We start from the raw sequence: 22,538 nt of genomic DNA on the forward strand, positions 1-22,538 counted from the left end.
CTTATTGGTTTTTATGTCCTTTTCTACTCCTTCCATTACTTTTACTTATCCACTATGAACTTTGCACACCTCTTAAGAAATAATAAATGAAGTGTTTAATTTACCATGATACCCATATTAATTGGTGCATATTTTTAATGTATTTGAAAGCTGATTTGAAATGATTAATTAATACTATTGGTAAAAACAGGAAAAAAGAAATTGTCTTCTCTTGATATGCAAAAAGTGACAAGTAAAAGTGAAAATCTATTTTTAAAATACTGGACAAGTAAAAGTGAACAGAGGGAGTAGTTTTTATAGTGTTATGCAAAGATGAAAAGTGCTTAGAAACACTTACTTTTAGGCAAGAAAAGTACAAAAATAAACCATAAGCCAAAAGTTGGATATTCCCAACTTATGGCTTTTAGCTTTTACCTTATAAGCTATTTTTAAAAAGCCAATCCAAACACCTCCTAAACACTGTTAATGTGGGTATCAGGCAATTTTGAGAATTTCATTATCACATGACAATTCCGGAGGGAGATTATGGGGTTGTAAAAACTATAATGTATGAATACCTTATTTTGCTAGGTTTGTTGTATGAATTTTTATATTTTGACATTTAAAAGGTTCAATTTTAGTATAATTTTTCTAGGTTTATTGTATGTAATTTTTCTGAGTTTGTTTCATATAATTTTACAAGGAAATAATATACACGGCAGCATTACAAAGAAATGAAAATTATTGATTTTCTAGATTAAAATCCTAAGATTTCTATGTAAATCAAAGGGGAGGGCAATAGGGATTTGAGAGAGTTCCAAGAGAATTGGGGTTAGTCACTTATCGGGTGGGTTTTCTGATCAGAGTGTATTTCACCGTTTATTTCTTCATTTTGTTTTTTTAATTTAATGGTTTGATTAGCGTGTTATATAGGAAATATATATAGGGATATAAAATTATTTTAATTAGCCTACGTAGATGACATGTCGGATAAAAAGTCCAACTGGACAGCGAGTGAATGCACATTATTAAAGCCTATGAGTTCGGGAGCATTTTTAAATTCACTTTTCCAAGCGCAGGAATGTTTGCGGACAAAAGTAATAATCTACACCAAATTCCGGGGTGTTTTAACTGCTTCAATATTTTTCTTAGATCTAAAAAATACGTGTCAACAATTTTAGACCTTTCACCCACCACAAAGAACTTAAACTCCATTTTTTCCCTCTTGCTTTTAAAGTGAATGAATTCACTTCAACCTTCATAGTGATTACTTAGATGGGAAAATGATGATTTTGCACCCGAGACTCACAGGTTTTGCTACTTTTAAGGCAAATTTGACAAAATATAATTGGAATCGAATATAAGACACTATATGAGACTTCAAAGGATTGCTATGGAGCTAATAGAACCAGAGGAAGATATGATTTCTACTTTTATAATTGCTGAGTGTCATAGGCTAGCATTCGAAAATTGATGGACAATGGGCCTGCCCCCCTACCCTTCTCCACACAAATCCCTGGTTCGAACTTATAATGTATGCCTAACCCGTCATGACGTAATGCACCATAGACAGACGTAAGTTTCAACCAATCCAATAAATTACATGTTATATTCTTCGCATTGACACAACCTAAAAGTTCAAACCAGGGAAGTACTACTACAATGCCAGAGAATTGACAATAGGCAAGCCATAAAAAAAGGAGTATTCTTACACTGCAACAACAACATGCCCACTAGAATCCCACAATGTGGGGAGGGTAGAGTGTACGCAGAAAATAATTTTGCATATAATTCATTCTAACTAGGCAGAAAATCAAGAATATGGTTTACTTCAAATGTTTAAAAGGGATCATAATTCTAGCAATACAAAACTTAAGGGAGGTAAATTAGCATTCATCCTCCCGGGGTACACCTCGTGTTTGCCAACCATTTGTCACTCCTTCCACATATCTGCAAATTCATCCACCTCCAGCGGATTAGACAACTGATGCATTTTCCTCCTGGTCTTTGCTTTGACTTTCTTGGCATATTTGCCAGCCTTCTGTTTCTTCTCTAGTGATCGGATCTGGAGGAACGTGAAGAGATAAAAACATTAGTGACTGTACTTAAGAAGTCAATTATTCCAATCTATAAAACGAACAAATCAATCATATGTTCTTTGCTCATAGCAAAAGCATGGGTGAGCAGAAGAACGAGGAGCAAAGGATGAATCTTACCTGATTTGGTGCAACGTAAAATGGGTTCTCATAAAGCGTAGGGCCACCAAAGCTACCACCAAAGATCTTAATTGGGTTCAAGCAAAACCTTGGACCAACCTACATACATAAACACACAACTTCAATATCATACATGATGGTTCTTCTCCCGCACTACCCATAGTTTGATTCCAAACCTCAACAAGTGTCATCTTTTCCAGGTCCCCACGGTCTATTTTCTGTGTTGTTCCAGTATGTGGACATGATATCTGCTCCAAAAGTCAAGAAGTGATTAGACAAAAGGTTACTATACTTGGTATAGATAAGGAGAACCTTAAAGAATGACAGAAGCCCTTTTTACTACAAATCAAAAAACATATAACAGAAGGGTTTGAGGTGAATGATAGCTACATTAGACATCCCTTTCCCCTTATAGCTAAAGAAATCAAATCGGATAATTCAGCAGATACTTGCAATGCAATTTCTACCCTACCTAATGCACCCACTATGGACTATGGACTTCCTCTTCCACAACACACAAGTGTAATGGTAGTATGGGTTAAATGGCAGAAAATTTAGCTACCCACGGATTTTAAGACTAGTAATATTGGATGATCTCACATATCACTTCTACTTCTTACATTTATGACAAAGAGGCTACATATCCTCTCGGTTCCTTTCTGTATTTTGTTTTTCAGGTTTAATTTAGTACCAATTCTCAACCTCTAATATTGACTGAGTAATTATATTATCCTTTGGACCATAAATTTGTAATTGAATTTTCCTCTGTTTTGTTTTTTAAGGAATCTTTACATACTACATGTTTTCCGTGAAAGGGCAGGAAATATGCAAGGGCTTCACCTTGAGTCTAAACTCAGGAGGAGGAGGGGTTGAACAACCTATGGCGAACACCAAGAAATTTCCTACCGGAGGACAAAAGGGAAATACTTGAAGCACATTTTGCTTTGGGCAAAAGATGGACCATAAAAATTAACTCATTTCTTCAAGAGAAAGCAACAGTCATACTGCAGTAATTTTACTATGGTATGAGTAGTAACGGACCTGGTAATTACGGAACCACACATGGTCATCTAGAATTGAAAACACAAATACATGATCATAGAAAGGTTTAGATTTCCGGTGATCCTTTGGGGTTCCAAAAATCTGATGAAAGAAAAAAAAAAAAAAAAAAAAAAAAAAGGGATGTGTTAGAATGTAATCAAAAATAGTTAAATCATCATGGCACTAGAAAGCTAAAAACTTAACAGGGGATTTACATAAATATCGGGATAATAAAATGCAACTCAAACAAATAAACATTTGAACCTTCAACATCTAGAGAAATCACATACAACAATTTAATTTTTTAAGAAAATGCTTTAACCACCACTTCTGAATAGAAGGAAAAAACCCATTGAAAAGTCACTGTAAGCAACGAGTTTCAATGAAGACAAAGGAGTGGAAACCGAAGGAATGCTTGCATATGAATACAGAAGTCAAAGTGTTCCAATAAAAATAGCATCTTCAGCAGACCAAACAACTATCACCAAGTAAAAAGTTTTCTGCTTCAACGTCCTTTGAGGACGGAATTGCTTAAAGTTTAGCTAAACATAAAAGGCAAAAAGTGAAAATGTACTATAAAAAAATTAACTGCGTACATTTAGTTACCAGGAATTATTGCAAAGATTAATTAATGCTTTGAACAAAGTCAAATTACCTGCATGAACATTTCTTTCAAAAGCTTCCAGTGAGGTTGCTTATCAAAATTGCTTGAGAAAGTCAAAATAGGACGTGAACCCTTCAAGTGATTTCCAGTAAGTTTTAACTCTTCCATTGTGTGCACTTCAAAAAAAAAAAAATATAAAAAACATGAATAATTTGGACTTTCCTCATTGAAAATGAAGAGAATATCAGGAGTGAAGGGAAAGGTTTTATTTTCAGTTGACATACAATTTCAATCGCATCCAATTGTACATGAACATCAGAACATGATTGATAAAAAGCATCTATTTGATTACCTGCATTGACTAAAAACTTCACAGATGGACCATTGGGGCATTTGGACATCCATAGATAGAGGTCTTTTCCCTTCCGACACTGGAAGTAAGAAAATCAAACATAAGGAAAAGCAAACATAGGATAATGATCAAAAACAGAAGCGATGAAACCACGTCTACCGAATGCATTAAAAACAAAAATGTTGTTCAACAGAATTTCTATTCACCATAGCCAAACAGATACAGAGGCAAGTCCAGAAATTCCACGTGACATATATTTTCCAAACCAATAAGTCCTCAAGCTTTTTTTTTTTTGGCCAAAGTGATATGCCTATGGTATTTTCGGGAACAACTCAAGCAGCCTCCAGTTTCTGCCATGAGCTAATTTCAAGAGGTTGTCCTCCTCCCGCCAAAGAAAATGAACTTGCTAATTCTCTGTTCTTCCTCGGGTTACACAATCTAAAATATAAGACCTTCAAAAAGCTGAGCATTTGACCATTGAGCCGAGCCATTGAATGCCCATGCACCTAATATTTAGGGTTTCTCTTTTGACGAGGTGCATTTAGAACTGGGGACATTGACGGGATACATATGAATACTCCAACAGATATAGATAGTTGTACCAAGAATAGCCTATATTTTTTTTCTTTTTTTCTTTTTTGATAACCAGGGGTAACCTTCAGTTCACATTGTTAATGCATCTTCAGAGCACCGGTGATTTAACAGAGTGATTTGTTTGATTTTTGAAAAAGAGTCTCAAAGAGAAAGAGCAAAAATTAACAATCAAATAAAACAAAGAGAGAAAGAGCAGAAATTGAAATCTTAAACTCCATATGAAGTCACAGGCTAATTGCAAAGGAAAGTGCAAGTGATTCAACCAGGCTGATTGTTTTAAATACATAAAAGTGAGTAAGAATAATGAGCAAAGAATACGAAAGGGAGAATAGAATTAGGAAGGGGTTGTCATCTGAATGACGGTGTTAAAAAATGCTTTCACGCTATTCAAATTATGCTCAATTGAAAGGCGTCTAAAAGAACTAAGTCACAACGACAAGAGGTGGTGTCCCTCCTGCAGCAGGTGGCTGTGAATTTGTGATGCTAGGCTAAACTTACTGAGTAATTGTTGCAGCACTAATGTTAGGCAAATTTTCTCATAAACTTCAAAATCTTATTATGCTTTTTTTTTTTCAGAACATTAATTAAATAGAGTGCTCAAGAATGTGAGTCCCTTCTTCTGACAGGAAGTATATCCCGGGGCGGATTTACTATCCAAATTATTGTGCACGTGAACCCATGGTCTCTTCGCAAAATTAGGTATTTTTATGTACATATTTAGCATCCAAATTATTGTGCACGTGAACCCATGGTCTCTTCGCAAAATTAGGTATTTTTATGTACATATTTCTAAGAATTGATCTAACATTATATGTTGGCCCCCATGCTCCATAACTGTTGAATGGTACACTTGGTTGAATATTGAGTTATTTACCTAGAGTAACACGGATTGACTACAGCCTAAACTTCCTTTTTTCTCCTTTCTTTAATGGTGCACCCATATTCTTGAAATTCTGTATCTGCCTCTGAGTACATACTCCTCTAAACATGACAAAATAGGACCGAAGGATGCACAGACAAGTTAAAACACTCGTCTAGACAAGTTAAAACACTCGTCTTCATCTTCTTGGTTTCCCCTTCTGGTTCACTCAACTTTTCGAAAAGAAAGTTTCTTATTTCTTTGACAAGGACAATGCACATCATACATGGTTGCTATGTCGTCAATAGTAACTGAACTTATTCATCAAGGCCTAGCACACAGCAAGAACAAAGCAGTTCATTCGGAAAACCTTCATCACATCCATATATAACACAGTTTTGAATAATTCAGCCTTACACATCTCTGAATAAATTTAGTCTTCTAGCTTTTAAACAAAAATTATGGATACAAAGTATGAAACTAATTCCATAAATCAGATAAATTTGTTCCTAATACTTCAAGCCTACGTTCTTTTAGTAATAGAGGGAGTAATACATCAAGCTCAATCAACACCAAATCTCAAATTTCCACAAGACAATTGAAACAACAAGATACCTCAAAGAACAAACAAGATGAACAGCTCTTCAACTCAACTAGCTCATTCAAGGTTTCACCTTTTGCATCTTTGGACTCCACCTTGTTATCTTTCTTACAGTGGGGCAAAAGTGACACCAAGTTCAACATTAAATGCCGATACCTAAAATATCCAAAATCAACAAAACCCCACAAAAAATCAGATCTTTTTTATCATTTACAGCAACCCTTTTGAATAATAACCAAAAATAACACGAACCAACATTACATGCCGATACCTAAAATACCCAAATCAACAAAATAAAAAATATACGGCTTTTGAAAATATTTACGCCAAGTAGCTCAATATACAATATTATACAACATTATACCTGGTGGAAAGCATTTACATAATAATCAACCTTGTATAAAGTGTATAAAAGGTGTTTATACACAACGCATGGGCTAAATAGGCGTAAATATTTTCAAAAATTGACATAGACCGTAATTTTCCCAATCTTTTTTTTTTTTATCATTTACAGCAACCCTTTTGAATATAAATCAAGAAAAGAAGAGGAACCTGTAGCTAATACGACGAGAGCAGGTAACCAATACTTTCTCTTTATTTCTAAAAGTAACAACTGATGAACTGTCTTTGTTTTCCTCAGTATTAGAGCCATCTTTAAAACCTAAAAGAGTTCTTTTAGGCCTTTCTGTTGCAATTTCATCTTTGTTTCCATTGGCTACAGCCTCTGTTTCAGTGTGTTTTCTCTTCTTTCCCATTGAAAATTTTGAAGGTTTTTGCTTCAGTAAGAGAAGAAGAAAACGGTAGGGCTTTAGGTGGAATAGAAAAATGGAGTATATTTGTAAGGATTTCAGTTGAGCTTTCTTTTTGGGCCTGCTCTAGGTATGGGCCAAAGACATATCTTTTCAAATGGGCTTTTGTTGGGCCCTTTGCACTTTTTTCCCTCTTTTGTGTTGCTCTTTGATTTTTGATCCACAATGCAAAGTCACGGTAAAATATGTACATATACATATCAAGGAGAAATATTTACGAAACATGACGATAGTTTTCTATTTACAAAACATAACATTACAAATCTTGCTTTAAAAAAATTTAAAAAAATATATTTTTGCTCAAAAATTTATGTATGAAATGTGTATATCTCGCTTAAGGCTTAAAAAGTCCGCTCAAAATTTAGTGTATGAAATGTGTATATCTCGTTCAAGGCTTGAAAAATCCGCTCAAAATTATGTGTATGAAAACGGTAGGCTTAAAATTTCGCTCTCGTTTTCGTGTATAAAGTTCATGTTAGATTTCTGTAAAATTAATACAGCTACCAACATTGTATACAACTTTGATACAACATTCAAGACTAAAAATAATCGCTCAAATTTTTGTGTATGAAATTTGTATATCTTGCTCAAGGCTTAAAAAGTTCGCTTAAATTTTGTGTATGAATAACATATGAAATGTGTATTTCTCGATCAAGGCTTAAGCATTACGCTCAAAATTTTATGTATGAGAATGGTATGAAATGTGTATATCTCGCTCAAGACCTAGAATTTCCATTCACATTTTTCGTATATAAAGTTCATATTATGTTTTTGGAAAATTAATACAATTACAACAATATTGTAACAACTTTCATACAATATTCAAGGCTTAAAATTTTCGCTCACAATTTTGTATACGAAAATTATATTAAAAATTTCGCTCACACATACATATTTTATATATTTTCCATACAGCTTTCATACAAAAAAAAAATTGAGGTAATTTTTTTTAATTTAAAAAAAAATCTGAAAAAAATGTAAAATAAATGAACATCCGTCATGTTTCGTAAAATATCATTATGTTTTGTAAATAAGGAAAACTACTGTCACGTTTCGTAAATATTTCTCCTTCATATGTATATATACGTTGTTTTCCCTAATGCAAATAACTACTTTTTTGCGGGGTATAAGTTTATATTTTCCCACAAGTTATGTCTGGTGCCCTTAAAAGTACTTTGTAATATTCATCCTAATGATCTTTCTTTTATTCTTGACATTTACTATTACTAGCCCGTACATTGAAATTAATGCGTCCAACAATTATCTAATGCCCAATTGTTTTCACAAAAAGAAAAAAAAAAAGTGAAACTCGTTTGAGACATTCAGACAAAATTTGAGTTGAAGATGCTTATGGCAAAATGATTAATCGCCAAGACTACTTAGCAAAAGGTCGTAAGTCGTATGTTGTCAATTCGCATAAAGTAGTTTTAACTTTAAATAATTAGGGGTAATTAGGTCAATCAACCTGATTATGACTAGTTTATGAGCATGTGCTTTGTACGTACGTGTGTTCCATATAAATAGTACATTTGATATGAATCATAATAAAATTATGATGTAATAAGTAGTAGAAAATTTAATGTGAAAAAATGCATCCCGAAATTAATGAAATCAGCTTATTCTAATTATTTCCCTGTTAAACGACAAGTGATTAAGTATTATATGAACTTACAAGGTGGAACAACTAAATTTAGTTAGTTAGGTAGATAAAAACTGCAATTCTTGATGCAAAGTGGAAACAAGAAATATATTCATATGCTACCTAATACTTCCTTATAGACGAAGTTCTTGGTTTATGTTCCATTTTTTCGATCGCTCTATCATGACAAGACACACTATTATTTTCTGTGATTTAGTGGAAAAGGCAAACAACATCAGCACGCAATAAGTATGACTATATTACTTATAAATTTTAAATAAGTAATTATATAAGTGTAGAAATGTAACCAATTTATGATGGAGTAATTGACGTAACTCGTCAAAATAATTGTAACACACTAAATTAAACCTTAATAGCAAATGAGAAGTGATAACTATACCAAATAATAAAGCGTCATAACTAAGTAGGCGTTTGGCATGCGTTTTCAAACCATGATTTGAAACCATGACCCCAAATCAGCGTTTGGACATGTATTTTCACTCATGGTTTGAAATCATGATTTCAACTTTTTTAAATATAAAATTTAACCCATTCGTTTATATTTTGTAAAAAAAAGATCCATAAGTTGGTAGATATTTTTAATAATTACCCCATCAATCATTTACCAATCTCATTAACTTCCACTAATCTTTATTTATGTTTACCAACCTTCAATTTATGTCGGAGGATTATATTAAAGAGTAGTTACATTACTATTCATGTTAAATTTTCATTTTATTGAATTAAATTTTGATTAATTGATATTGTATTTTTTAGAAAGGTCTTCTAGTAGTGTATTAAGTTTGTTATGAATTATGACTTGCTCATTTGGTAAGATTGTATAAGAATTGAAAATGTTTTGATAGTTTTCACAATTTATGGGGTTTTTATATCTATAAAAAATACGAACTTAAAATATTCAATTGCGTATCGGCTTGTGATTTGAAACCATGTTTTCCATGTCCAAACGGGGCCTAAATAAAAGACCAGATGGTTTGCTCCCCATTCACGAATACGAAACTTAATATAAAGTTATAAATATCGGAAATATGTAAAACATCTTACTAAAAAAATTTTGAGCGCAAATAGTATATGATTAACTCCAATTTCTCGTAAAATATTTATATGAGTTTGAGGAAGAAAAACATGGAGGATCGTCAGAGACACCATTTTTTTCGGCCATAAAAGAGAAGAAGAAGATGATGAAAATGGGTTGGGTCAAGTTAAACAAGTAGGTTTCTAAAAAAAATGGGTATTTAAAATTGAGGGTGCGTCATTTTATTCTGAGCTTGACACGTGTTTCTTCGCTAAAATTAAAGATAAATTTGTGTCAAATTATAATGAAAAATGTATATTTAAACTGAAAGTATAACAAAAGGTATATTTAAACTACGGAAAAGGGCCAAATATACCCCTCGTTATATTGAATGGCAAATATCTTATCTGTTCTTATCTTTGGGGCTAAATATACCTATCCATTAAAGTTGTCCAAGGTGGACACCGATCGTGGTACCACCACATTTGATGAGTATGTCGCGTGGCATAATTAACAGCTTTGACTTATTTTACCCCTCTCTTTTATTTGTTCTTCCACCACTAAAATTTCCTTCCCCTCCACCACCATTGCTACGATTACAGCCGCCATGACCATCTCTAATTCGAAAATTCAACCTGAACAACATCATATTGTTACAATCAACAGAAAATGAATTAACAAATTTTCAATAGCAAAGAATCTTCACGATGGCAGTGAGTATAAATGAAAACTGAAATGCAACGACAAATAAAATTAAAACATATAAATTGGCCAAGAAAATTTTCAAAACTTGAATTGTATCAATCATCGTGAACTATCAACTCCACAAAGTTGTATGACCATGGACAATAATGGTGGCAATGGTGGTGGAAGGGAAGGAAAATTTAAATGGAAGAATAAATAGAGGAGGTGTAAATGGGTTAGGAGTGTTAAAGTGACATCTTACGCGACATCGACAATTGGTTTTGCATCAAACGTATGTGGTGAGTAATGGTGATGGAAGGAAAATCAGTGGTGGAAAAGGGCCTAAAACTTTAATGGATAAAGAGTATATTTAGCTCCAAAATATAATGACAAGGATATATTTAATTTCAAAATATAATAAAGGGTATATTTAATCCTTTTTTCACAGTACAGGATATATTTGGCCCTTTTCCGTTTAAAATATTTCTCGTGGCACAAGGGTATCTTTGACGCTTTTCCGTTTTCCAAAAGGAAAAGAAAAACTCAATTGCTAAAGTTTACGCGTCATAGAAACTGGGGAGTCAACAATAAATATTACTACGTTGTGCAATGCATGTCTCAATCTACGTAACCCACGTTTTAATCCGCGCTTCGTTTAATTAAACCGCTACTCCTCCCTTTCAGAAAAGATTATCCCACTGTCCTTATCAGTTTATCTAAAAAATTTAACGTATTTTCATATTTAAAAATAATTTAACTTTATAACATAATTTATAATCACATAAATATATAAAACTTGTTAAGACAATATTTATAGTACTGTACCGCTCAATTAATCTGCCATTATTTTTCTGAAAATCACTCACAATTTTTCTCCGGCGAAAAGAAAGAATGTCTGGTTACCCTCAAAATCCCTCCGGCCACAGTTACGGCCAACCACCACCACCACCTCAGCCGTATTCCTCCGCCCCATACGGCGGTGCACCGCCGTCTTCAGCTCCACCCTACGGTGGTGATCCGCCACAATCTCAGCCGTACGGCGGTGCACCACCACCCTACGGTGTTCCAGCACAAGTCCACAGTTCAGCTCCACCACACTCGGGTCCTTACGGGTCGAACCCGTTTTCGACTTTGACACCGTCTATTTTCCCACCCGGAACCGACCCGAATGTGATATCTTGCTTCCAAATGGCTGATCAGGATGGTAGTGGGTTGATTGATGATAAGGAACTGCAGAAAGCGCTATCTTCGTATAATCAGAGCTTTGGATTGAGAACTGTTCATCTTCTTATGTATCTCTTCACCAATACCAATATCAGAAAAATCGGTAATGTTTTCTTCTTTTAGTACTAATTTTCTTCGCGGAAAAAACAGACAGTCTGAAGCTTCCGCTATGTGCACGGATTTTAAAAAATAAAAAAAGACTTTTTAATATTGCGGTCTTAAATTAAACATGTGTGTAATGTATTAGCTTACTAATTATAGAAAGGGACGCTCTTTTTAGATAGATAAAATGGAAAGTAAAACACTTAATGTGAGAAGGAGGGATTACTAGTTTTCTTGTACTAATTGGAAAAAGGGAGTACACTTAGTAGGCGTTTGGCCATGAGTTTTGAAACCATGGTCAGCGTTTGGATATGCATTTGAAATCATGGTTTTAACTTTTTAAAATATAAAATTTAACTCATAGATCTATAAGTTGGTAGATATTTTTAACAATTATCTCCAACAATCATTTACCAATCTCATTAACTTCCATCAATTTTATTTATGTCTACCAACCTTTAATTTTGTAAAAAAAGACGCATAGTTTAATTTTATTTATTGAACTAAAATTTGATCAATTGATGTTGTATTTTTAGAAAGGTCTTCTAGTATTAATTTTGAGTCAATTGTTACGAATTAACGTATTAATTTTGTTATGAACTATGACTTGCTCATTTGGTAAGATGGTATAAGAATTGAGAATGTTTTGATAGTTTTCACAACGTGTGAAGTTTTTATATCTATAAAAAAAAATATTCTTTAAAATATTCAAATTACATGTCCAAATCATGATTTCAAACCATGTCCAAACGGGGCATAGAGCCGCTTGGATTGGCATAAAGTTCTTGAAAACAACTTATAGAAATGATTTTCATCTTATAAAATTTTATTTTTTTTTTAAGCCCATCCAAACAGGCGCTTATAACTCTCTGTATCAGCACCTCAGTATAACAATTAAGTTTTTATTTTATCGGAACCAAATTTTATATTATATTTTCTCTCCATATGACAGTTTTTACCTGTAACAACAACTCTTTTTTTTATGACAACCTGTAACAACAACATACATCTCTATAACAATACCTTTTTGTAAAATTACCCCTTATACCATTATCGTCAAATATTTTGATATTTTAATACACTATTTATGACAAAGAATATTATGTGAATATATATATATATTTTTATCATTAAAAGATTTTTCTTCTTTATATAGAGTGTGATTAAGCTTAGGATTTGACATTAGATATCTCTATAAATAGCCAAATACTATTTAAATGTTAAATAACAGCCATTATAGCAGCCAAAATATCTTGGGGCCAACAGCTATTATAGGGAGGTTTGACTATAGTTTTTATAAATTTTAAAATATTTTCTTGTGGAAATGTTATATTAATGTACAATTGAACTTGCAGCATATACACTTATGCTGCTTTATGGAGAGTAGTACTTATAATATCATTATACCCTATTTTGGTTGCTTATCATTTTCATGCTAAAATAGTTTATGCTATAAATCCTTAGGCCATTGGTGGGGCCTTATAAACGCCTGTTGACTAAAAATAGTTTTACGTAGAATTAGAAAACAAGTTTTGTGTTTGTTTCTGTTTGGCTAATGCACAAGCACAAACTTTTTCAATTTGGCAGCTGAAAGACTTGGATCAAATTTTCTTCCATAGTTTTTAGTTTTCTTAATGACAAGTAGTTGTATTATTTTTTATGATCGAGAAATCTGTCACAAGTTCTTGGGCCAACCGCAACCTTCGAAACTCGGGGTGATTGGGCCCTCCCCTCTATCCTTTAAGTCCACTTAAATACTGAATTTAGTTTGCTTGGCGCAAGGCTCAAACTTTTGTCCCTCAACCTTCGCTAATTGGCCGCAATAAGTAGCTGTATTTCTTTTTGATGTAAGATAATTATGATAATAGCCCAGATTGGTGCTAAGAATGTCTAGTGAGAGCCACTGATCATTTCACTCACTATGGTGGACTTGTGATGAATCAAAGAATCTTTACATCTTGCCAATGTATGTTTATCGGATTTAACTCATATACATTGACGGTGCAAGTGTTTTATACATTATCAATGGAATTTAACTAGGTTTTCTGCCTTTCACACTATCCAAGCTAGAAGTTAAACTCATGTTAATCTCACTAGAAAATTTGTAGGAAAGCAGGTTTTGAAAATTTCTGGAACTTCAACAAAAGAGTTTCAGAATTCACCCAAGTCGATTCCAAAGTCTCCAACAATCAAGATTCATCAACAAAGAAAAAGTTTTCCAATATTTAAGTGTTAATTAAGAGCTATTTTTTAGTCTGGTTGATCAAGTTTCAGCATGGACATTCTTTTGAAACATTAGTGAGACTCGATAATGTATTCCTTTTTCATTATTATTGATGATCAAACCTTTGTTTATGCAAACAGGTCCCAAAGAATTCACTGCAGTCTTCTATAGTCTTCAAAACTGGAGGGTGAGTTGAAGTGTCACCTTTGGATATATGCTGCTCAGACTCTTAAACAATGTTGACGGATGCTTCTCGGATCCTCCAAAAGTAGTGCATTTTTTGAGGACCCGACACTAGTGCAACAACATTTTTGGAGAATCCGAGCAACATAGTTTTGGATTACTTTATGCATTTCTTTTTTTCTCAAATTTGAGAGATGTGTTTCTTAGATGCTATCTTATTTAAACTTCTAATTTATGTAGGTAATTTTTGAGAGATTTGACAAAGATAGGAGTGGAAAAATTGATTCCTCTGAATTAAGAGAGGCCTTACATAGCTTGGGATATGCTGTATATGGTCCTGTTCTGGAGTTGCTGGTTTCCAAGTTTGATAAAACTGGTGGAATGAATAAAGCCATTGCATATGATAACTTCATTGAGTATGTTTCCCCAATAATGCATTTGGTTTTATTACCTTTCTAACATCTTTTTCTTTTTCTGGCCTTCTTCTATGTTTTGCTAATTTTAGTGTTTTCTCCTTTTATTAATGGGCTTGATTTAGGTGCTGCCTCACTGTTAAGGTAAGCTTCTTTGGCGATGTCGTATACATTCTTTGAGCTATGTCTAACAAATATATTTAGTACCCGTTCCGTTTCATTATATGTGTTTTAGTTTGACTGGTTACAAACTTTAAGATCACAAAGAAGACTTTTGCATTTTGTCGTCTTAAACTAAAAGATGTATATAACAAATCAAAAATACCCGTTATATCTTATAGTCTTACATGCCATGTTATTCCTGTACTTAAAATGAGAATGTGAGAATGTTGGTCTCAAAGTTTAAGATCGTAAAGAAGACTTATGAATCTTGTCGTGTTAAACTAAAAGGTGTCTATCACATACTAAAAACACCCTTAATATTTTATGATCCTAAACATATCATGTCATTCCTATAAGAGAGGTTCATAAATTGTCACGGAGGGAGTAATTCGGTTCTCACAAAGTCCTGTATATGTGCAGGGACTGACAGAAAAATTCAAGGAGAAGGATACTACATATTCTGGCTCAGCAACATTCACTTATGATTCCTTCATGCTAACTGTTCTGCCTTTCCTCATTGCTTAGAGACATGTATGTATATTTCACTTTGCAATTATCAGTTTGGTGTTGTTATGAGTGTATGACCATTTCCTCTTGTAATTATTGTTACTATTTTCACTTGGGCTTTGAGACGCTAAGTTTCTGGTTGTTTGTTTGTAATACTTTATCTATCTTGGTTGGATTGAGATGGTTGTATCTTGTAGTAAGAGCAAGTGTTTTGCAGTGCTCGATGGTAAACTCAGTGTTTTGTAGTATCAATTTTATGATTTGTTGTTTTAATATACTTGTCTTCCATTAGCCACCGGGCCTTGATTCAGTGGCAACGACACAATAATGTGTGAGTCAGGCACACGTAACAGGTTCAAACTCCATCGACAAAGGTGCAGGCCCATAGTCTCCGATGTTTCTAACTTGGAGTTGGGCAAGAAATCCAGAAGCTCTTTTGCTTATATTTTTTGAACGAAAGCCACAAAATTATATTGGACAATCAAACATAAGGGAATTCAAGAAAAATGGAAAAATCAAACGGACGTGCAATATCAAATCAAATTGACTTCAAGAATCATAAATGTATTTGGTCTGGTCTGGTCTGGTAGTGAAAGAATCACAAGTATGACAAGAAAATGAACAAAAAATCCATCAAAATGAAAAAACAAAACGAATTGGGGGACAACAAAAACCCTAAGCCATTTTGTTACTGCGTCCTCATCACTGTATCTGAATTGCTACCAAAAATGTACATTGACCTTGTTTGATAAACATAGCTTTTAAGCAAGTTTGTACTACCTTTAAGGTTAGTCTGAATATGCTCAAAGGTATCAACTACATGTACAAACTAATATTTTTTTTTTTTAGCCATTCAAGATTCGAAACTCACTAGCACTACTAATCCACATTCGTGTCACAGAAAGCCGACTAGGGGACTTTAGTTGGATGATTTGCACAAATAGGACCATTCTGCGCCGTTGTTTAAAATTTGTCCCCCTTTAAAGAATTTGTGCCAAAAGGATCATTTGGCTGCAACACAAAGCCAAATGTTAAAGATGGTTTGGTAAAAGTTTGGGGAAGGTTATTTGATGCAGTAAATTGATAGAATTGTCCGTTCAAAGTTACTCTTCTATAACTATGTTTCATGCAACATGATCACGAACGAATTCAGAGAATTACATAAATAGATGATAGAACTAAAATAACCTAACCTTATTGTTGTGGCACAAGTGGGGCAAAGGTTCTCTCATCTAATTTCACATCTGGTGCTACAAAAATGAAACCTAACAGTTAAAGAGGATTTGGCACAAGTTTGGCTTTTGTATCACTTCATCTTTTCTTCCTTGAACAAAACATGACGATTCACACGAGGATCAAACTTTCTAAACTCAAGCTTAGTTTGACTCGTTTGAAGCTTTTTGGTCTTCTTCTTCACATAGAAAAATCCAGTTCCAGCAGCTGAAACAAGCCTCACAAATAGAGCGCCAGCCTTCTTCTTGTCACCCATTAGCTATTTACTAGATAGAACCAAAATAGGAATTGAAGTTTTAGTTTTCCAAAAACATATAGAGCTAAATAGCTGAAAAACTAATAATTATCACAGACAAGTTTAAACTAAAAAGAAATTTCCAGTTTCGTGATGGTGGTTCAACAATGGTTAAGTTGGGTAGGATGGCAATGGCTCGAGGAGCCCTCGAGTGTTGATACAACAACTATAACGACGCCTCCGTCCCAAACAAGTTGGGGTCAGCTAGATGAATCCCAAATGACTTAATACTATATTTAAACACACTTCACACCAATATTATGCAAATACAAAAAAGCTTCTCTAGCTTGAAGACTAGAGAAGTTTTAGTGCTGAGTAAATTATTGTTTTTCATTCCAAAACATGCAGATACAAAAAAGCTTCTCGAGCATTGAAGACCAGAGAAGTTTTAGTGCTTAGAAAATAATTGTTTTTCATTCCAAAACCTGCGGACGATATATCCAAAAGTTCACAAATGATTTGAAAACTTTTATCCTATATAAAAAATCAAAAATAACAAAACAACAGCATTATTACAAGCTGTTTTCTAGTCCAGAATGAGCTTTTCTCCTAAATGTGTGGTTTGTTCGGTTATTCTTGTTTTGAATTTTATGCCATGGCTCCTAGACATTTCATCCAACACAATGCCTTAAAATAGGCAGATCCATGATTTGAACTTTATGAGTTATAGATTCTAGGACAACAACCTCAAGTGCTAGTAACTGAGTTTTGAATTTAGTTTCTGTATATATTCAGTGAATTTCTTAGCAGATATAACGGTTTCAGCCAAAACTATTGGTACTGAACCGATACCTAAAGCCTACATACAACACTATGTTTTCAGTACCTAAAATTGCGCACACATATATAGGCAATGAACACTAGGAACACAGACTCAGTTGTTCAAATTGGAAGGGAAAGGTTAAGAGCTAAACTGAAGTTTAATAAGAAATGCACGCAATGCAAGGATTCTAACTTGAGCATGAACATCTTGTTCTGGCCTCGGCCCAAGCTTAGTTTTCAAGGGTGGTCCCAGAGGACAAAGACGTGACTACGAAGATGAAGGATGATGAAAAATAATTTCTGGAAAATGTTTTCCAATTTTCTCATGCTTGGTTAGTTCAAAAATTTTGGAAAATATTTTCTCTAGGAAAATAAGTTCCTTAAAAATGAGAAAAAATGACTTCCCTACTAGAAGTTAGGAAAACGAGTTCCATGAGTAGTATTCGTCACTAATTGTCTCCTCCCCACCCTCCATAGCTCCCCATCCCCACCCCCTACCCCACCTCCTACTCCTATAGTGTTTGAATAGATTATATACAAATTCTTTTGGGACAATATTTTCTGCTTACTTACCAAACACCAAAAAATAAGTAAGAAAACCAGGAAAACATTTTCCTTCATACCAAACATACCCGGAAAGTAATTATCATTGTACCATCATATTGACTAATGAAAAAAGAAAAATACCATCTCTCTGGATAAAGTGAATATGTATAGTTCACTCAAGACAACATTTAGAGTATTCAACTCATACTTAAATATAGCTAAAATTGAAGAATTTGGGGTTTCTTATAAAAATCTTCATCTTATCTTTAATAGAAGTGAAGCTCAATCAGAGGCGGATGTAGCATTGTATGTAGGGGTTCAATTGAACCCCAAACTTTCAACACGAAGCATAAATTCATGTGTAAAAATCTACTAAAATTATAATAAATAATAGATATGAACCCCTAACTTTAAAAATACAATGGGTTCAATGCTAAAATTCTTAAGTTTGAACCCATAGAGTTCAAATCCTGGATCCGCCTCTCAGCTCAATCTCAGAAGAATATAAAATGAACAATGCACAAATAAATAAAAAGGACTAAATACATAAGAACTCAACAGAAATAATATATGTAAACAAATCTTTCAATTTTAAAAGTAAAGAGCTAATACCATTGAAATTGCTGTTATTAACAAAAAAAGAGGTCATTAATCAACTTATAATTACAAATATAAGCTGATCTATTACTACTAAGTATTAAACAAAAGATTAGCAAAATCACCCTAACAAACAAAAATGTAAAAACATGTATATTTTCCAAGTAATCAATCAAGTAAGTGTTAAATAAAATTTACAAGAAAACTTACATAAGAAATTAAAGAATATAGCAACAGCCGGCAGATGGAGCAGCAGCCAAAGTTGTAAAATGAAAATGGTAAAATCTAAAGTGTAAGTGAATTGGTTATTGGGCTGCTTAGCTGGATGGGCCTTATCTTTGGGCTAAAACATTTATGGGATGTAAACCATTTTTTTGCGCGGATTGCCCTTCTTTTGGGGTGGTCTTTAAATTTTGCCCCTCATATTTGTGGTCTTTAAATTATGCCCCTCATATTGCTGGTCTTTAATTTTTGCCCTTCGCATTGCAACTCTGAGCGTTCACGCAGAAATCATGAGGTTCTGAGTTCGAACCCCCGCTCAAGCATAAATTAAAAAAAAAAATTGCAAGGCAAGGTTTGGGTCGCGTGTATGCCGTGTCCTTGTTAAGGAATTACCAAATTTATGCCGGACCCGGCATACTCATGCCTTATGGGCAAACTTGGCATAAGTATGCCGGGTCCGGCATAACTTTAGTAATTTCTTAACAAGTTATGCGGGGAGCATACTTTGCAATAAAACTTTTATGTCGGACCGGCGTAAACTTGTAAAATTACCAAAGTTATGAACCGGCATACTTATGCCAAGTTATGGCATAAGTATGCGGACCCGGCATAAGTTTGGTAATTCCTTAACAAGTTTATGCCGGTGGAGGCATACTTTTAATGGGCAAACTTTTATGCCGGACCCGATATAAACTTGTGAAGGAATTACCAAAGTTATGCCGGACCCACTTATGCCAAGTCTTCCCATAAGGCATAAGTATGCGGTCCGCATAACTTTGGTAATTTTTCACAAGTGTATGCGGTGGGGGCATAGCGAAATTTAAACTCTGCCTTGTGAATTTTTTTAAAATTTTGAGCGTGTGGGTTCGAACACGGAACCCATGGGGTTTAAGCGGCAAAACAAAATTTAAAGATTTCAAAAAAAAAGGGCAATTCGCAAAACATTTACGGGTCATTTGCACTTTTGACCCTATTTTGTGATAGTCTTTAATTTTTAGCCCTCAAGATAAACAATTTTTTTTTGGAATATAAGTTTATATTTTCGCTTCATAATATCTTACAAGTTGCGGATCCTTAAAGAATTTATTTGTAGAGAGGCATACGTTCGATTTTGAAGGGAAAAAAAATTAAAGACCAACTCATTTGAAGGCGAAAAAATTAAAAAACAATCGATTTGAAGGGAAAACCGTGCAATTTCTTCTTTTATTTAAGTTCACAAATGGTCTCCATAAGGGTTGGTCGTGAATTTTTTTTACCCCGCTTGACAAATTTCTTTAAAAAATAGCCTCTGCTTTAGAAAACTAGCTAGGCAAAACTTTTGTCACCCGTCGGGCATAAGTTGTGAATATAAATTAGTTTTGTTTATAAGGCAGAAAGTTCAGGATATTTCAAGACAGCGAACTCAAGCCAATTGACCACAAGTTCAAGCCAGAACTTATGTCTGATGGACAACAGAGGCAAAGCTTTTGTTGCCCATCAGACATAAGTTGTGTACATAAATTAGTCTTGCCTATAAGGCAGAATTATTGACGACAAGTTCTGCCTTATAGGCAAAAGCTAGAACTTTATGTCCGATGTGCAACAAAAATTCTTTCCGGTTAATTTTTTCAAGTTAAAGTCATTTTTTAAAGATTTTGTTAAGCGGAGACAAAATTTCAAGATTGAACACTTTTAGATACACCACGCATCATTTCCTGCATCATTTCGACTTCAACTTCAAATTTTTTTTCTTCTTCTTTCAACTCAACAAAATCATGTCCCAACGCCTCTGATATTACGAGTGAGTTTGGTAACTGGTGCTTAATTTGAGTTTTATACTAACATTTTGTGGTCATTTTAATATTAATATTTTGGTGGGTGAAGGAGCTCGTAATATGAGAAGGTGAAGAAAAAGACTCGTTTCTTTTTCCACGGTTTCTTGCTTATAACGCTTTCTTTGTGAATGTTCCTTTTTTCATCACAAGATAAAGGCTTGAGTAATTGGCTACCCAAACACTCAAAAAGCTGGAAAAAACTTATAAGTAATTTATTTTTTTGCCAATCCAAACGGGCTGGCTGGAAGCTCCTCTTATATAAAGTTTTAAATGATCATTAAGAAGTTTCTTTTTAACCATCTAGTGTTAGGAACTCATTAACCCGACTAATTCAGATTCACATTGTAAATATTTTTTTTTGTGTGGATTGCCCTTCAAAGGCATTGGTCTTTAAATTTTGCCCCTCAAATTGCTAATCTTTAATTTTTGTCCTTCGCCTAATACCATAAGATTTGAGGTTCGAATCCCGGCTCAATAAGAAATTAAAAAAAATCGCAAGGCAGAGTTTCATAGCAAAATTAGGCCTATTCGGACAAAAGTTAGGCCTTAAGGCAGAGTTTTGCAAAATTCCAACCGAGTAAAAAAAATAAAAATTGCTTTAATGCAAACCTTTTTTTTTTTCCTTAATGCACCTCTACCTTAAGGTAGAGTTTTGCCTTATGCTTGAAGGCATAATATCAAATAAATCATTTTCGTCTTTGGTAAACCAATCACAAACTACACGAAAGTTGTCCCTTTTTTATGGAGATTTACCCATCACAGAGATGCACAGAGGAAAAATTCAATTTAAGCTTTAAAGTTGTTTAAGTTAGTCCATATTTTGACTTTTTATTGACGCCTTTCAAAAGAGGTAAGATCCGGCAAATTGGAAACAATTAACTAAGAATTCAAAACTTTTTTATGGAACAAACATATGAATATGCGTGGATCATCATACCTTTCATCACAGTAGATACGACTGTAAAGAAAAAGGACTCTTTTTGTACCCCCAATACACAAGCACGTTGATTTCAGACCCTCCGGTAGAGCCAAAAACCATTCAGTGAATTGTCTTGTCTTACTAAGTTTCAAGACGTTTTGTCTTACTAAGTTTCAAGGTAGAATTTGCCTGGCAAAACTCTGCCTTGAGTAGAGTTTGCAATCAAACTCTCTGCCTTGAGTAGAGTTTGCAATCAAACTCTCTGCCTTAAGGTAGAGGTTTGTGTTATGAATCCAAACTCTACCTTGCGATTTTTTTTTTTTTTTTTTTTTTTTTTTTTTTTTACTGAGTGAGTATTTGAACTCGAAACCAAGGGATTTTAGTGAAGGCCAAAAATTAAAGACCACTAATTTGAGGGACAAAAATTTAAGACTGCCCCCCGAATAAGGACAAACGGGTAAATTGCCCCATTGGAAAGAGTACAACACAGGCCTGACTAATTCGTATTGTGAAGAGTCCATTATGAGGGTCAGTTCGTGCCATAAAGCTCAGTATGAAAAGTTTTAACGGTACCTACCAAAGAGGACAATACTTCCGATCAACCAAGATTGGCAAAAGGTGATTCAATTTCTGCTGATGAGTGATGTTCTTTCCAACTTATTAGTTCCTTGAGAGAAAGTGTCGGTAACAAAAAAATATGCCTTTTGGGGTGAGTGATACTATTCCACCAATTGTGTCACAAGTATCTAGCATATTCATACCTAATGATTTTCCACAAAGTGGTGATGGAACATATAACTTGTACAAATCTTTCCATTTTCCAAGCCGATCCCATCCATTCGTAGAGCTATAAAGAGGTTGACTGAGATAGAAGGAATCCCAGAAATAGATTGTCCAATGGTTCAACCAAATAAAACACAA

The 22,538-nt window shown here is 34.0% G+C and overlaps 3 protein-coding genes across 3 annotated transcripts; 1 reads left to right on the forward strand and 2 right to left on the reverse strand.

Annotated features, from left to right (window-relative positions):
- Positions 1-1,744: 1,744 nt before the first annotated feature.
- Positions 1,745-7,032, reverse strand: LOC132060088 (ribosome biogenesis protein BRX1 homolog 1-like). Its single transcript, XM_059452969.1, has 8 exons — positions 6,799-7,032; positions 6,261-6,402; positions 4,193-4,271; positions 3,892-4,016; positions 3,237-3,338; positions 2,372-2,443; positions 2,196-2,294; positions 1,745-2,044 (listed from the first exon to the last, which is right to left on the reverse strand). Exons 1-8 carry the CDS (start codon positions 6,999-7,001, stop codon positions 1,913-1,915), a joined length of 954 nt encoding a protein of 317 aa, XP_059308952.1. The 5' UTR covers positions 7,002-7,032; the 3' UTR covers positions 1,745-1,912.
- A 4,178-nt stretch (positions 7,033-11,210) lies between these two features.
- On the forward strand, positions 11,211-15,460 carry LOC132060089 (calcium-binding protein CBP-like). The gene is made up of 5 exons (XM_059452970.1): positions 11,211-11,741; positions 14,105-14,151; positions 14,388-14,563; positions 14,686-14,704; positions 15,143-15,460. The coding sequence occupies exons 1-5, from the start codon at positions 11,306-11,308 to the stop codon at positions 15,245-15,247; spliced, it is 783 nt and encodes a 260-aa protein (XP_059308953.1). The 5' UTR covers positions 11,211-11,305; the 3' UTR covers positions 15,248-15,460.
- An 858-nt stretch (positions 15,461-16,318) lies between these two features.
- On the reverse strand, positions 16,319-18,959 carry LOC132060090 (uncharacterized). Its single transcript, XM_059452971.1, has 2 exons — positions 18,873-18,959; positions 16,319-16,728 (listed from the first exon to the last, which is right to left on the reverse strand). The coding sequence occupies exon 2, from the start codon at positions 16,716-16,718 to the stop codon at positions 16,536-16,538; it is 183 nt and encodes a 60-aa protein (XP_059308954.1). The 5' UTR covers positions 16,719-16,728; positions 18,873-18,959; the 3' UTR covers positions 16,319-16,535.
- Positions 18,960-22,538: the final 3,579 nt, after the last annotated feature.

This window comes from Lycium ferocissimum, chromosome 6 (assembly GCF_029784015.1).
Source record: "Lycium ferocissimum isolate CSIRO_LF1 chromosome 6, AGI_CSIRO_Lferr_CH_V1, whole genome shotgun sequence".
NCBI lineage: Eukaryota > Viridiplantae > Streptophyta > Magnoliopsida > Solanales > Solanaceae > Lycium > Lycium ferocissimum.

Excerpts from the sequence above, each read along its gene's own strand:
- LOC132060088 (XM_059452969.1), bottom strand. The coding sequence starts at position 7,001 with ATGGGAAAGAAGAGAAAACACACTGAAACAGAGGCTGTAGCCAATGGA. Across the intron at positions 6,403-6,798 it reads TCTCGTCGTATTAGCTACAG|GTATCGGCATTTAATGTTGA; the intron begins GTTCCTCTTCTT and ends TGGATATTTTAG. Across the intron at positions 2,444-3,236 it reads TGTGGTTCCGTAATTACCAG|ATATCATGTCCACATACTGG; the intron begins GTCCGTTACTAC and ends CTTTTGGAGCAG.
- LOC132060089 (XM_059452970.1), top strand. The coding sequence starts at position 11,306 with ATGTCTGGTTACCCTCAAAATCCCTCCGGCCACAGTTACGGCCAACCA. Across the intron at positions 11,742-14,104 it reads TACCAATATCAGAAAAATCG|GTCCCAAAGAATTCACTGCA; the intron begins GTAATGTTTTCT and ends TTATGCAAACAG. Across the intron at positions 14,152-14,387 it reads ATAGTCTTCAAAACTGGAGG|GTAATTTTTGAGAGATTTGA; the intron begins GTGAGTTGAAGT and ends TAATTTATGTAG.
- LOC132060090 (XM_059452971.1), bottom strand. The coding sequence starts at position 16,718 with ATGGGTGACAAGAAGAAGGCTGGCGCTCTATTTGTGAGGCTTGTTTCA.